Source organism: Buteo buteo, chromosome 16 (assembly GCF_964188355.1).
Source record: "Buteo buteo chromosome 16, bButBut1.hap1.1, whole genome shotgun sequence".
NCBI lineage: Eukaryota > Metazoa > Chordata > Aves > Accipitriformes > Accipitridae > Buteo > Buteo buteo.
In genome coordinates this window covers 658,204-674,900 of record NC_134186.1, presented here as the reverse complement: position 1 = coordinate 674,900, position 16,697 = coordinate 658,204, and the positions used below count along the sequence as shown (strand labels likewise).

Sequence of the window (16,697 nt, the reverse complement as noted above, 5' to 3'; positions counted from 1 at the left end):
AGTCCCTGGAAAGTAAACTTAAGTATCTGTGAAATTTTGTATTTATTACCTAGCTCATTAATCTTTGCTGAAGAAAAAAGTCCTCCTGATGTTTTATTCATGATGATTTGCTCATTGATTCCAAGTCCCTTCGGCTTCTGCTGAAAGAGCGGGAGGACCCGAAGGGCAGCCGGGAGCTCCCGCGCTCCAGCGAGCTGACAGCCCCTGCCCACAGCTCCCTCTGCTGCAATCTGGCCAAGCATCCTTTCATGTTTTTAAAAGTAGTTCTCCGAGTAAACACGCTGGCCCCAGAGCTGACCTTTAAGGGGATACCAAACTGTCCACGTGTGAAGAAGGGGAAGCAAGCTCATCCGGCAGCACGCAGCAAGGCAGAAAGGTTATTAACGCTCCCACCAGGCCAAGCGGGACAGGACCCCTTTCGGACCTCCCGCATTTTTTGCCCATGCTTTTCGCACAAGGGAGGCCTGAGACTCCTCCAGCACGGCAATCCCACGGCGCACACGGTGCTGCCGTCCTCCTCGCACCAGTCTGTACCACAGCACATGGGAAACGGCCAGCGCCGGCAGCACCCGTGTGCGGCAAAGGTTCCCCTCCTCTGCCAGAGACCTTCAACCCTGCCGGTACCGTCAGGAAGCCCTGTGCCCTCTCGAGGCACTACTTCGAACACCAGTAATGAGTATGACTGAATTTGCACCGGTTTGGCACACTTTTGCTCCAAACCCGGCAAACTGCTCCTTATTCCCGTTTCATCAGAGCCAGGTTTAGGCTCGCACAGGCTGTAACACGGCATTTGCTGTTGGGGCCGAGTGGTGAGAATGACTTTCATGTGGAAGAAGTGTTTCAGTAAGATGAGAAAAAAAAAAAAGAGAAATATTCTCAACTTCCTTCATCAGTCTCATAAAGACACACTGACCCACGTGCACAAACAGAAACGCACACGGGCACGCTCACAGCTTTCATCGCCGGGACAGCAGGGTAATCCCCACCACAAGCCTGTGGCCTCTGCATGAGCGCACGTCACCGCACGTTTTACAAAACAAGTGATACAGGCGGCTGAGGCCAGCCTGACACTTAACTTGAGTTTTGCTCCTGTAAACTAAGTTAAGTGCTCCTTGCTGTTTTATATGATTCCCATCAATAAAATATCACACAGATGCCCTTCCGTCTCTCTGAATCTAGCAAACGGACTGAAGAAACCTGAACAAGTGGTCCTGACTGTTAACAAAGTCACTGGGAGAAATCACACTCATTTAGTGATGGGCTGTAGAGCAGAACCCATGGTACATGCCAGGAAAGCAGGCACTAGCCTCAAACATGTTTAAAAGGCATTAAAGAAAATCACACAGACTATAAACCATTTCACACTGTGAAAAAAATGTGTTTCCCATCAATATTTTAAACTCTCCTAACATTGCCTCTATTCTGAAAAAGCAAACATTAAATTATTCACCACTCTGCCTGATTTTATAAACTCCATTCTGTTGTTGGCAGTGGGTTTACCCCTCTTAATTAACCAGTATACCAGCAGAAAAGGCATAAAACTAGGTGTGGCCACAGTGTCTCTCCACTGAACGACCCGCTGCATCCAAAACCCGAAGGGGGCCCTTAAAGAGGGACAACAGCAAGCACTTAAAAATGGAGCTGCACCAAGTGCCTGCAGGCCAGGCAGCAGGAAGAGCCTCTTTGGTGCTCAGCCCCAGCCCCAGCACCCAGCACCTCCAGGAACGCTCTCCCCGCACCTTTGCGGGGCCGGGGCAGCTGAGCAGACACGCAGCAAACGAGAGCGGACCACCACCCGTCTGTTGTGCTCCCCACATGGGGTGAGCGGCAATCAGAAGGACAGAAGTCCCCATCGCCCCCGAACACCTCTGCCGCCCTGCACCGCGGCACGGCTCGCGCTGGGGAGAGCCAGCCGCTCCCCATCGTCACCAGTTATTAACGCTGCAACGCAGAAAACGCACTGGGCGCTGTCCGAGGCAACGCCTGCCCCAGCGTCCTGCTTTCCAAACCAGAGAAGCAGCCTCACCAGTTACCCTACAGCTCTTCCAGGGCCGGTTCTCACTGCGTGGGGAGCAAAGACCCCGCGAGCGCAGACCCTCGCCCTGGAGCCGGCTCGTCCTGTGGACCCACCGCCCCTCCCGGCTGGGGCTGGGCTGGTGTTGCCGCACCAGCAACAAGCGGGCACAGAGAAGTCTACTTCAGAGGACCTAACTCAGCACAAACCGCTTCTCCGTAGACTCAGGAAGGAGAATGCATTTCGGCACTGGCTGCATTATTAATCTGCAACAGATTTAAAAGCCCTTTAAGATAGGAGCCGATCCCTGCTGGGAATATAAATGACATCGTCCCAGAGTGTACATTTACATAGCTAATGCAGCTCTACTCCTGCAGGTAAACAGCTCCGTTCTCTCCTCAAACACTTTTATTTAGTCCCATGCTGGGGCCAGATTAGAAAAAACACAGTATTAATTTTGCCTCCTGCAGACTAAATAGCATCTTTTCTTTTCCCCTGCAAATACAATGAACAACTGCTAATTCCCTCTTGTGACTGCTGAAGGGGAAGGGCAGTGCGAAAGCTGCACTGAGCTATATTTAGAGGAGCAGGGATCTGACAGCTAAATAGGGTCTTGTTTCTTTGTTTAATTTTTCCTCTGAGTTTGCGTATCTGCAGCCAGAGCTTCCCTGCTGCTGCAAATCACTTCCCTGAGACCATTGCATCGCAGCTGCCAAGGAAGCCACTGCTGCTCCAGGCATCCCTCGAGTCTCCCTTTCTCCTTATCTCTGGCCCCATCCGGCACTTCTGTGATGGGCTTTAATGACGAGGGGCTCCAGGGCTCAGGACTCGCTGGAGGTGGCACACTCCGCAAACCGTCCGTGCCAGCCGTGGCTCCGCGTCCTGCCCGCACCGCCGCCTGCCCGCGCAGGGTCCCATCCCACGCACAGCCCTCCTCGCAGCAGGGGGGCTCTGGCCCCGGAGGGGTGTTACAGGCAAACTAGACCGAGAAGCCACTTCCCCAGGAGATGACCTTCTCCCCCTCTTTGCCTATAGGTGCAGGTTAATCATCACTGCCACTTCTCGCCCACAGTGCCAAATCAAGAGGAACCGGGCCACCTGGGCACCTGCAGACGGAGCAGCTCCAGCCTGGCACTGCCCCAGGAGGGGACACCTTCGGCAGCAAAAAATTTAAGTGTTTCAAGAAACTTCCCGAGCCTCAGCTGCTCAGCTAATTCTGAGCCACCATCTGCATCCGGAGACTTGACAGCTCGACAAGAGACATTGATTTTGAACAGATTACAAGATTAATTATGCCATATTCTTTATGCATATTTCAGTTCCTTCAGGAGTACGCAGTGTTGAGTAAGGGGTTGAGATTCTCACTTATCCAGAAGAAAAGCTGTATTAAACAGATGAACGGCTAGGGCATGGGTTGGTATCACAGTCCTGCGGCTTCACTCCCTACAGAGGACAGGGCACTTGCTGCCCTTACCCAGCCTCTTGTCCCCTGCTCGGACCTGAAGCTCCAGGCAAGGACACAGCTCCTGAGCACTGCTCCCTCTGCCCAACACCAGGCAGAAGCCTCTGGAGGAACAGCGTGTTATTAGACCTTGTTGAGCTCACCCCTCCCTAGCTTGTACGCTGGCTCAGGAATAGCTGGAGCTCAGGAGACAGAAGATCTTCCCAGAGCTAAATCCATCCATGAACAGCAAAGATCCTAATGAGAAATGACACCTCCACTGAAGAGCAGTCTGCGGCACAGCATCCACCCAACGGATTCACAGGAATTATTATATGAGGGAAGAGAAAGCAACGACACACGCAAAAACATTTGATCAAGTGGTGGGAAAATTATTTATAACAAGATCAAAGTTTAATCTCTTCAGATGAAATTGTTGGCCAATTCCTGCCAAGAGGTATGTGAGGATCATCTGTCTCCATTAACTGTGGCTTGGCAAAGGGCTTTCATGCAAATTAATAACGTAACCACAGAGGAACAGACAAGGACACAACAAGCCAGAGCTGATTTTCCTTAGGCACAGCTAACAATTGAGGAGGGATCAAACCCGGCCAGGGGCCCCATCTGCACAGGCAGGCTGGGTGCTCACTTCGCCTCACATAAGGGAACAGAAATGCAAAACGTAAAGCGGAAGGGGACACTCACAGTAAGAAATTGTGCCACAGACTGACATAGAAGAGAGCAATTAAGGCAGTCTTTTTGTTTCCAGAGGATGGCCAATATTGGAATTATCTATTTTAAGGAGGGTTTTTTTGTGAATGGGCTGAAAACATTGCTTCTTTGAAGGTGCTTTTATTTTGATTTGTAAATTCAAACGGCAGCTGGATCGCAGAGCAGACTCGTCCCTTTGGAGGAGCCCAGGCTGTCACCACGCTCACTGCCACCCACCTGTGAGCCAGTGCAGTGGGAGACAACGGGGCCACAGGCTCCTCCAGTACAGCCAGCTCCTCGCCTGCCCGTGGCACCAACCGAAACCCCCCCGGCAGTGTTGCAGCTCCGTCTCCATCTCCCCCTCCTGCCCGCACTGCCTGCCGCCGCTGAGCACCACGTCTGTGCCACCAGAGCAAACCGAGAGGACCTGGGGCACCGCGGCAGCGTCAGGCGCGCAGAGCCCGAGGACGGCGCCCGCGCCACCTCCAGACCCGCGTCCTCCCAGCGACGAAGCCACAGAACCGGCCGCCGAGCGGACCGTACGCCCCAGAGGTGACGTGCAAGCGTAAGACAGCAGGGGCAACCGCTTTCTTGGCGCGGCGGGGGCGAGGCACCGCTCACCGTCAGCGGTCAGGCGCGCTCCGCGGCAGCCGTACCTGCGAGGCCGATGGAGACGTTCACCTCGGCGTACTGCTGCCCTGACAGCGGGCTGACGCCCGAGACGCCGTTGACAGCCGCCACGCGGATGGTGTAGTTGACGTGAGGCAGCAGGTTCACCAGGGTGACGGTCCGGTCCACGAGCCCCGTCTGCTGCGGCACAAAACCCACGCTGCTGCCGCACGGCTCGCAGCGGCCCCGCGGAGCCGCCGGGCACTGGCCGCACCACAGGCTGTAGGTCAGGTCGCTCCGGCCACCCGCGTCAGCCGGGGCGCTCCACTCCAGGACCAGCGACGACTGCCGCAGGCTGTAGACCAGGTTCCTTGGGGCGGAGGGCGGACCTGGAAGCAGAAGAGTGTCTGTGCACAGGCACCGGGACAGCCGGGTGCTGCCTGGGGAGCAGGGAAAACCTACGGGTCCTCTGGGAGCAGCAGCACGGGCACCGGTGGGACAGCAAGAGAGCACGGTCCCGGGCAGCCGCTGCACGTGGCAGCACAAGGGGATGCGGATGCATCGATGCGTGCGGCACGGTGGGGACACCGGGCGGAGGATGCCCGCCGGAGGGACGGGTATGCACAGCAAGCAACAGCTCACACAGCGCGTGAGGAGCGCCTGGCCGGACCTGGCACCTCCCTGGGGATCGGCTGGAAGGGCCCCAGGAGCCCCACGGCTGGTCGGACACGGCCCAGCCACGCTCGCCTTCGGGCAACGCGGGAGGGTTTCTCATCGCTGCGCGGGCAGTTGTACAGCATCCATCACTGGAGTAGCTGGGGTCCAATCCAATTAACTGGAGGCCATTTAATTAAAATCTGTGATCTATATTGACTAAACGGCCGTGCCCTAGTTTTGCCAGGGAGTCTGCAAGCCCGACCAACGCGTCCGTCTCAGCAGATTGCAGCCTCAGCCTGCAACCTTTGTGGCGTAGGGACAGGACAGCCCCTCCATCCCCTCCCGACCGGGGCAGTGCCCCGGTGCGGACAGGGCCGCCCAGGGACAGCAGCTCCCGTGGGCCAGCACAGGCTGGCACGTGCTGGCAGGGGCACAGGCTCAGACAGCCTCCCGGGCATCCGCTCGGCTCTGCGCCGCGGGACAGACACAGTGTCTGGATCCCCGTTTCCTCGCTTTACAAAGAGCTGCCGTTTCAGTGAGACGTACGTGTGCAGGAGGCAGATGGCGGGTCTGACGGAGACCTGGAGTAGTTCTTCTGGCACGAACAGAACGTGGAGGCTTCCTCATGCGTGAAGCTGTGCTCAGGGCAAGGAGAGCAGAGAGGGAGACGGAGGGAAAGCTTGTAAAATCCAGGAAGGCAAGCTGAAAAGACAGAGAGAGGCAGTTATGGGAGGAACACCACAAGGTGAATGGGAGACATGTTTGATGACTGCATTTCCCCGTTTCTTGGGACATCCTTTGCCTGCCACTGGCCAGCAGATATCAGCCTCCAGGCTACTTTCCCTGAGCACCTGCATGATCCTGGCACCAAGAGAGATGTGCCTTTGGTTTGACCCAGAAGAGACATTTAGATGCTGTAGCTCTGCACTGACCTCCAGGCTGGGGGACTCTTTCAAGGGGCTGGGGAGGGGCTGGAGGAATGGTCAGACATCCAGACGGCTGGGGCAACGTGCAAAGGGAGCTGGAGGTTCTGAAGGGACATGAGGGACAAGGTGGCTACGGAAAGATGCAGGATATGGAAAACACATGGCTTAGGGTTTAGAGTCAGGTGAGCAGAGCAGAAATGACACAGGAGCCACAGCAAGACTCAGCAACAACCCCAAAACAAGAGGAATATTGAAAACAGAGAAGTCGGAGACCTCATCAGTCACCAGAGCTTCATATACAAACCCAAGTCACAAGGCCATGTCACTGGCAGCTACAGCTTTATCATTGTGGATTATACAGCAGTCACTGTGGACAGCGAGGTATGTGCTGAAGTTAAACAGTAGTATAAATTTTCTTTTATAAGTCATACACAGGCTTCCCTTAATACTTTGAGAAGCACCTTTGATACACAAACAAGTAATTCACACACCGGTCAAGGATTTGCTTGATCTTTACTACCAGCAGCACGCAGCCTACAAGCAATACTCCTAGCAGGACACCCAGAAGCTATGAAAGACTTATCGCTCCATGAAAACAGCAACAAAGGCTGCAAAACTCCATAAAGCAGTTTGCAACAGTCTCAGTTTGACCATAAAACGTCTGAAAAGGAAGCAGCCTGCACACAAATGTGCGCCTGGCATTGCTGGGTGTCCCCAGCAGTAAGGGATGGGGCAGGTGTGCCCAGAGCACACTCCTGCCGGCCGGAGCAGGGGTCCCCTCCGGCTGGCAGCCCCTCCACGCTGAGAGGTGACCCCCAGCAAGGCCAGCCCGAGGGGCAGGAGTTTGCGTCAGCTGGATTTCAAGCCAAACAGAAGCACTCACGTTTTGCTTGGCTGCTTCATCTTCTTGATGTGGTGCTGCTGTCTGCTATCCCTTCATCAGCTCCCTGAATATTTAAACTTAATCACTTGTAAAGTTCCTAGATGAACAGCTCCAGTAACGCAGTCCCCTCTCTTATCATTTTTAAGGAGTTGGCTGCTGAGACTGTTCCTTTTAAAGCAGATTATTCCAGTGCACTCTGGTTCATTAATTTTTAGCATGATATAAAGCTGGCAGCTACAGCTGTGATCTGAGGACAAAGCACTAGACATAGCACAGGGCAGGGAGAATCCTTCCCTGGGATGCTGAAAATGGGTGAACATTTAAGGAGAGGTTATTTCACCTACCGCAAGGCCTTTAGAAATTCAGTGCCCTACAGTCACACATGGGGAGGGACCACAGCAGCGTGGCTGAGGTTTTTACTCCCAGCGGTCCCTTCATCCCCTGGCCACCGGCACACGACAGACAGCAGCTTGGCAGAGCTGAGAGCAGCATCTCACATGAGATTTTTGTTTTTCTTACATAACAGATACAGCCTTTCAAGAGCTGCCTAAAAGCCTTGCTCTTTGCCAGATGAGATCTTGTGCTGTCTTGCCACCCAACACAAGCAAAGCCTGCAGAAAGCAACAGATTTGGCCTCCTCAAGCCCATTCCAGTCATGCCCAAGTAACGAAGAGAGATTTCCTTGTAACTGGAATGGAAATTGCAACTTTCCAACTGATGTGGACTCAACATTACATTTCTATAGCAAAACTCAAGAGTTAAACTGTTAAAATGGAGAATTAAAAAAACCCAAAACTTTTAAAAACTGAGGGAACCAAACCCAGCAGATTATTTCTGGGCTCCTCTTGGCTGTGGTTCCTGGCTGAACTGGATGAGACAAAGCATTTCAGGGCATGCTCTGGTCACCCAGACACGAAGGGCAGCCTCATCGGTGGGCTCTGGCCAGCTGAGCTGATGACCGAGCTGGACATCGGGACCCCGCAGCAGTCACCGGAGACGTGCAGGCGTTTCTTGTCCGCCTGACCTGCCTGCGATGTTGGCACTGGGTGAGACGATCCTGTGCCAGGAGCCCTCGTTGCTCTCACTGGCTCCAAGGGGAGCCCAGACACCTTCACCGGCTGTCACTGCCTGCTGGACAGCTGGAGCATCCTCTCCCGAGAGACGCTGGAGGAGGGATTTCTAGGAAAATATGCGTTTCTAGGAAGAAGAATTGACATTTGCTCCTTGATCTTGCAAGCTCTCGGCAACAGCTGCTGCCAGTATGGGACTGGAGAGCCTGCGGTTCTGTATTCACCTCCCCTATCTCACAGTCTGCACGCCTCCGATACCGGATAAAACCAACCTTTAAAAACATGGGCTTGACAAACACAACAGAGAAGTCAGATTAAGACAGCGAGCCACAATACATAGTAAATGTCACTCCCTACCTAGGGTGCTAGATAAAACAGGAAAAACTAGCAAATGTTTAAATTGCTCCCAAAACTTCCAGCTTCCTCTTTACATTTGAGAAACCAAACCAAAACTAATGTTACATTCACACAATGGAGACATAGTTTGCTTTCTGCTTTAGTTAGGCAGCACTGACCACAATACAGGGCAGAGATATCACCAGTGGCCCACTAGTGATCCCAACGCCCCACACACGGAGGGCACAGTCACTTCCAGAGAGCAGAAGCCTGAGAGCACATCCTACCCCAACGGAGGCAGCAGCCAGATTTCAACAGAGAAACCCAGCACGAGCATCGAGCACTTGGGGGACTCTGCACCGAGAGCGAGCCGAACACGTGCTGCGCCCATCCCGAAGAGGCAGAGAATTGGCAGACCCCCAGATGCCGCAGTCCCCGCACGCTGGGGACAAGGTTTGAGCTTCCCCAAACCCTCAAGCATCTCCTCCCGGCTCTGCAGAGCGGTGACCCGAGCGCAGTCCCAGAGCCGGGGCTCGCGCTGCCGCAGAACCGGCCCTTCTCCCAGCAGCGGGAGGACGCGGGGAGACGCGTGCCCCGAGAGCAGAGCCGGGACGGGACGGGGGCTCGTGGGCTTTGGTGCTGCACATCAGTTGCAGCCTCCATCTGCTGCGGCACCAGCTCAAACTCATCCCTCCCCGCGGGGAGAAGCCTATCTCGTTACACCATCAAAGCCTGAACGCTGGTGCGAGATCCCTGCTCGCACCCTCTGTCAGGCAGAACAGAAAAATCAATCTTGTTCACAAACTTGATGGGACCTGAGCACTAAACCCAGAGCATGCTGCCGCCTTTCCTCGCATTTAACGGCGAGTCTCACGGTCACATAAGTTTGACATCTCCTCGTAGGAAACTGAACGTTTTCCATTAGAAGCATTATTCAGGCTGATCCTCCCTGGTTTTTAATAGCTAGAAGTAAGTTTACAGAAGTGTCTGTCAGAAGGTATGTCAGTTAATAACTGTACGGAATGCCTCAATTTGCATTTCTCAGAAACACAGGCACCATGACCCTGCGTGAGTGTGTCCCACAAGGAGCTTGGGCGCAGCTCAGCTGATGGGCTTACTTTTTAATTTTGTTTCTTGGTTGTCTGAATCTTACACTTCAGAAGAACAAAAGCACCCCAGCACATGTGATGCATCATGTGTGCCTCTCCGTTTCTTTTCTCAGATAAACTCCCACCCTCTTCCACCTCATCCTACAAGTGTTTTTCTTGGTCCCCAGCTGGTTTAGGTGTCCCTGTTATTTCACAGTGCTCATTTTTGCAGTGGGTATGTGACAGCTCTCAAGAGATCAGGCCATTAATTTATAGGATGAAATTCTCTTTTTTGTATCCTATTTTCTATCCCATTCCTTGTCCTCTGGTACTACCACAACTTAATTATTAAACAATAAAATTCAATAATGCATTCTCCTAGAGCCAAAGAGAAGCAGCTGGATGGGTCAGACAGATTAATTGCCTCTCTCCAGCTCCATCATTGCTGCCCACACAAGCTACTCCCTGTTCACGAGGCGTGCCTTATTCATTTCACTGACAGAGAGAGCACATGTTCCCTCCTTGATATAACACTGTACGCACACACGATCAAACTAGGAGCAGAACAAGCAACATTGATTTGTGCTGCAGCTTGGCAGATTACCCGGCATGATGCACCCACGGGAAGGGTTTTTCTTACCGACTCATCTGCCACAGCTCCTCGGACAAGAGCGGATGGCTCTGTCGAGAGAAGGCAACGTCCTCTCTCGTGCCCAGTCTGTGCCATAGGGAGAGCAGGGGCAATTGAGGATGCAGAATTGAAAAATGCATGGTTTACTACTCAACTGGCATGGGACAGCTTTAATTTTCCCTCCCAAGCAGTTCAGACATCTCCATCTCACAGCACCATGAAGCCTGCCAACCAGATTTTTCCGCCAGCGGCTCCTAGGCATAACCTTCCTCTCCAGCCGGGGACTCGGAGTCACAGCTCCTAGGATGCCAAAGCTTTTCCTTCACCAGCAAGAATCTCAACATTTTCTAAGCCACTTAGCTGCGTGTTCAAGTTTTGGTTTAAAAAATGGCAGAGGAGATCCTGATTAATCTGCAAAAGGGCATCGGAGTTTGAGCAGCTTTATCTTGTTAATCGATGAACAGTGATTAAAAGTGACTCACTAAGTGCATCAAGTAGGACAACCCGACTGCAGGACACAGGCTGTGTAAGCTCCAGGGTTGATCGTAGTCACTGTTAAAGTGAAGCATGGCCAAGATTTTGCATGCAGCAGTAAAATGAAGTTATTAATCACCCTGGCAGTATTTACTAGCTGGTCAGCAGCCTTTTACGTTGTGCGCTTATGATAGTCAACTGTTGCAGTGATGGGTATCTCAAACAATTAAGTTAGTCTCTGTTTTCTTTTTGAAGTATGGAAACATTAACCACAATGACAAGCAGGAAACTGGGACAGAACAACCGTACGATTTGCACAAAGTCATACAAGACAAATAGGACCAAGAACAGGACTCGGGTCTCTGGAGGTCCAGCCAGTGCACTGACTGCACAACTAAAGACAGAAGCTGACCCTTAAGGATTCACAGCTTTCCTCTGCAAATGCTCTGCATGTTGGTTTACACACACAAAGAAAAAAATTGGCTTTTAGCCAAATGAGAGCAAAGACTGAATCCTATTCCAGCAGCCTCTTGGACAGGCACTGCTCCTGCTAGTGTTCTCCCATGGAGCAGACAAGCTCAATCCAAAGCTACTGTCCAGCGAGCACTCCCCCTCCCCACAGACCCACGGCTTCCACATGCAATCTTATTGAGAGCAGAGCCGAGCAGCACGTCTCTGACTGTAATTGCATTGGCAGCAACTTGCCTCCTAGGGAAAAGACAATCTTCTTTAAAACAGCAGACAGCCTGGGTGAGTGAGCCAAGGTGCAATCCTGTAACTCGGCAAGTTTAAAGAAAATTCACCCTCTGCCACCCGCCCTGGGGACTGCACGGCTGGGGACCGCGTCGCTGTGGCTGTGCCCCTGGGGGAGATGCTGCAGATGTCAGCAGCAGCGGGAGGAAGGGAAGGATCCCTCCGGCGCCTGCTCGGCAGAGGAGCCTGCGATGGACACGCTGCGGAAGCAAATTCTACTTCCACAGAGGAATCCGGAGCAGAGGCTCTCCAGCTCCGTCCTGGCTACGTGACTCTCGGCCCTTCAGCCGAGTCCGATGTGACTTTCCTGCACCTGTACCTGGTGTTGATCCCGCTGCCAGCCGAGGCATTGAAGCCGTCTGTCCTTCCCCAAGCTCGTGCGAGCGCCTGACTGCTCTGCACAGCGTAGCTGCATCAGCTGCAAAATGTTTCGTAAATTGCGCAGTGGGTTTCAATAGACAAACGCGAGCATCAGCACAGGAGCATTCACCAACGCTACCCCAGACGCATCGCAGGGTGCAGTAAAACCAAAAATCCATTTCCTGCGGCTTACAAGTCTCTTCTAATTAAAGAGTGTTCATCATTTTGCAGAGAGGAAGGGGCCGAGACCTAAGTAAATACTGAAGCTGAGCATAAAATATTAAGAGAATGAGCACAAATGGAAGATTAAATACTAGGCTGAAATTGCTTCATATCATGGATTTAGGATAAAGCTACTTAACCCAGACAACTTCATGTTAATGCTAATACAAAAATCAGGCAAATCCCATCAAACGTACTTCCTGCCCGTCTCCATAGCTGGAAAAAAAACCATGTGCTTGCACATGTTCTCTTCTCCGCTTCTCCAGTCACGCCGCGCTATGCCACAGACAGAGGAGGACTCGCCTGAAGATCTCACCCGGGGTGCAGTTCAGGAGGACCCTTTTAAAGACCATTTCAGGATGCCGCTCTGGGTCTGCGCTTCTCAGCCCACCCGCATAAAACCAGTGACAGACACCAGCACGGCCTCCTCTCTCGCCTTTGGCCACGACCCCCCTTCCCCTCCTGGACCTGGCTGTGGATACGGACCCCCACGGCTCTCGCACCCAGGCCCCAGACCCGCACCACGCAACGGAGGTGCCACTTCCTAATGAAGATGTTATTAACGATTCTGTTAAGAGCGACCATGCTGAGGCACAATACCCAGCCCGGGGCAGTCAAAGGGTCCGGCAACAACCCTGCTGCCAGGCAAAGGGGACGGGAAGGGGCCCGCAGCGCAGCCGCGACTCTGCGCAAGCACGGCCGCGCTGTGTCGGCGCCTGGCGAAGACCGCGGCCTTGGGTCCGCTCCTCTGGCCACGAGCAGGATAAACCCCTTGCTGGCTGTGGAAGGCGTTTGCTGTCTCAGCAATGAGCTCCAGCAATGCACGTCATAGGCACGCTTACCCCTCCTTGCTGTCTGGTATCATTTTCTTCATATCAGAGTTTGTTGGTTTGTTTACACCCTCCTCAGCATTTAGTCTTAATACTTTTGATGGGTTCTGCCTTTTTTTTTTCCCTCCCCAAACTGTTGCAGGTCAGCTTGTTGACCCACAAACCTTGCAGATATCTTCGAAGAAAGAAAAAAAACCACGAAGGACACTGCCTGCGTTAGCACTATTGAACTTCTTCATGTTGCTGAACTCCTGCAGATAGTGGAAGAGCCGCGTGCATGCCAGCGTGAATCAATAACGCCTGCAGTTTCACTCAAAACGCCTATACAGTCATTTATAATTAACACTACAACTTGGTTGTCTTCCAAAATCAATTCCTTTCCATTTTTTGTCATGAAATTGTATTTGACAAAGTTCATCTGCTTTTAACGTGTGCTAATTTTCTCTGCTGAAGTAGGCATTCATAAAAATGCTATTTAGGAAAGAGAGCAGCTAGGGGAAACAAGCAGCCGGCACTGAGGGGGTGCCGCAGCGAGAACCATTACAGCACCCAGGGGTCGAGGCACCCCAGCAGACCGACGGTCCCTCCCGGTGAAGGGCAGACTCGGAGCACTGGGCCCCCCAGCAATTACGACTTGCATCCAACCCGCACCTAGCCATGGTCAAACTTGCAATTGCAACCATCAAAATAGGATGGGGAAAAAAAAAAAATACAAGACAAAACTCTACGCCATACTTACTAGGGTCTCGGATTCGTTGGTGTCCAGACTGGAAACCACTCCTCCCCGGTCAGGGTGGCTCCTCCGAGACCTTCCCGCGGGCAGGTCTGCCCAAGGCAGGCGGGATCCGGAGCAGGCAGGCGGGATCCGGAGCAGGCAGGCGGGATCCGGAGCAGGCAGGCGGGATCCGGAGCAGGCAGGCGGGATCCGGAGCAGGCAGGCGGGATCCCCCTCCCCATCCCCTCCTCACTCACACCTCCCCGGGCTGCCGCTGGAGTCTCCCTCCAGGCCCCAGGGTCGCTCTTCCCAGGGTGCTCCCTTCCGACACGGCAGTCCAGTTTTACTTGAGAAATGTTAATTGCGCACCAGTCCCCCGCAGAGCCCCCCACCCCCAGCGGGACAGGGCAGGTCTGTGCCCGGTGCACGCAGGGCTTACCCCAGGGGCACAGAGAAGAGAGGTGTCTGCTCCGGGGACTGACGTACCTCGAGGCACGCTAAAGGTCCGTGCCAGCCCCTTCGAGCACCGAGGGGAAGGGGTCCTCCGCTCCCCACGACGCGGGCCGCCAGTAAATGGCGCACGCCACGCACCGCACAAAACATGAAGTCGTTCTCAACGCGTCTCTCACAGGAGGTATTGCTACCGCGGACCCCTCGCCGGACCAGGCTGGCACATCCAGCCTCCATCCACCTTAATTTCATTATCAGGCCAAGCAAGTCACTGTTCATTACGTTTCAAACACTTCGTCAACACTCGAGAGGTGCTTCAGACCAGCACAGCAGGAGGGACGGGCAGCAGGCCCCAAGGAGGAACAGAAATCGGAGCAGGCACCCCAGAAGGATGGCTGCCAGCGAGCGCCCGCAGACAAGGACAGGTTGCCCAAAACCAGACAGGGCACCTTGTGCAAAACACACTGACAGAATAGAGTTTTGGCGGTGTATCGAGCTGGTCAAAGAGCCTTGTCAACAAATGTCCTCGGGTAATAGAGAGGCTCCTGTCTTCCCCTTACATGCTGGGTTTGCAATCTTGCCTTGCCTTATTGCAAAAACTGTAATCAATACTTTGCAGGCAGAGAGCAATGCCGCTACAGAGCCCCTCTGTGAGGAAGGGGAAGAAATCATGTCCAATCTCCATACCTGTGCAAGGACAAAGTCAGTGCGAGAGAGCGATCGATACGAGCACTGGATCGGGTCTCCAGCTCCTCTTGGAGGTACTCTGCCTGCCAGGACGAATATTTCAGGCTGTACCACTCAAGAAAATCCAAAGGCAGCTCGCCTTCCGCAAACTTTTTTTTGTTTTTTAATAACTGGTTTTCAGTAATACTTTTCAGCAGCCTATAGTCCAACACTTTCCCAGCATGTCTGAAACCTTTAGGACAATGCTACTCTACAAATTATTTAAGAAGGGCAAAAATTAAAGAGCACTGAAATGAAAACCTATGTCCAGAGGCTGGAGATCTTTGTGCATCTCCAACAATGAGCTCTTAATAGCTGAAATTAAATTTAGTGATTTAGTCCAGAAGAAAATTAAATACCCAAGAATATTTAATAAGACAGTCTTGAAATAGCTAAAAGAATGCATTTGCTTGAATTCAGTGCTACAGCAGTACCGAACAGAACCTCATTGCTATTTATGCAGGAATGTTACTCAAGGACACACTAAAGTAGGCACATCCACTGAGCCAACTGCAATTTACTGTTGTCTCTTTCAGTTCCCTAATGTATCCACCAAATGATTCCCTGCAAAGGACTGACTGACCTGCACCTCCGACGCACCCTACTCCTGCCAAGTGCTTTATCTCACACAACCTCCCTTAGCCATGGGCAAGATCTGTTTCCCCCTGTATTTCAACAGAATAACCAGCATGTCCATCTACCAGCCAGGTATCTATAAGCTTAAGCCTGACAAGAATTCTGCAAACGAATTGTGATGCTTGTAATTTTCTGAGTAGTTTGCTTTAAATTGAGTGTCATAGAGTAATTTGTGTCTGGCTCTGCCACAATTTCCATAGCCATAATTATTTCAGACACACCGTAAAACAGCAATATAATATGCAATCCCGAATAATAAATATCTCTGAGCTTGATCATTACTCCAAAAAGAGACTGAAGAGAAAGCATATTTTACATGGGCGTTTCATATGCATCACTGATGGAAAGCAGTATCTACCATAAGGCATTACAGCTACCGCAGAGGCTACCGCTACTGGGCAGATGGAGGTAGATACTCCAAATTCATTTAGTACAAAGTTCTCCATGCCTTCAGACTGTCACTTTGCCCAGGTCACAAAGGTGCTCCAGCCACAAGACCCAAGAGGAGAAAGCCAAACCATAATTCAGAAAGGAAACTGAAGTATAAATATCCTCAGTGATTACTCCTTCAGCAACAGGCACAGATTGACTCCCACAGCCCCCACCTGATATGTAGCCCCTGTTTCCCGTCCCACTACCACCCAGGGCAGCCACGGTGTGCCTGGCTCCAGCTCTGACAAGGGCTGCTAAACCTGCACATCAGCACCAGCCCTGCGAGTGCAGTATCTGTCTGCAGGATGCCGGTGGCTGCATCAGTGATGAAAGTAAAACCTGGTGCTTTGTGCAACTTACAGAATCCCAGGAGAAAAAATAAACTTATTATGCATAATACTCAAGCATCAGTCAGAAGATAAAATAAACTCCAGAAGCACATACAGGTTTGTAAGCTGATGTATAAAAGATGAAACAAATCAAAAGCCCCAAGCGCTGTACATTTGGATCCTTCTTTTTTGTATTTATATGGACAAGCAGACCTTAGGCTTCAGGAGGTGTCTTTGCACTAAATGACAAAACAGTGTAATTTATTATTCTAAATTTCTCTAACTTTCAACTGAACTATTTATTTTGCCTCCAAGGACACTGTAGTGACATGATGCCTTGATGGGACACATGCGACGCACAGGAAAGCATCTTGCCAATACCACTTCCCACTCCTGCCCCAAAT

The 16,697-nt window shown here is 52.2% G+C and overlaps 1 protein-coding gene across 5 annotated transcripts in view; it reads right to left on the bottom strand.

Moving 5' to 3' along the window:
* The window catches only part of EPHA10 (EPH receptor A10), a 41,601-nt gene that overhangs the window by 14,651 nt on the left and 10,253 nt on the right, over window positions 1-16,697 (bottom strand). For all 5 annotated transcript variants that reach the window (XM_075048690.1, XM_075048691.1, XM_075048694.1 and 2 more), the window contains 2 exons: window positions 5,979-6,134; window positions 4,823-5,164 (listed from right to left, as the gene is read on the bottom strand). In XM_075048690.1, coding sequence (XP_074904791.1) covers window positions 4,823-5,164; window positions 5,979-6,134 — 498 coding nt within the window. The remainder of the gene's footprint in view (window positions 1-4,822; window positions 5,165-5,978; window positions 6,135-16,697) is intronic.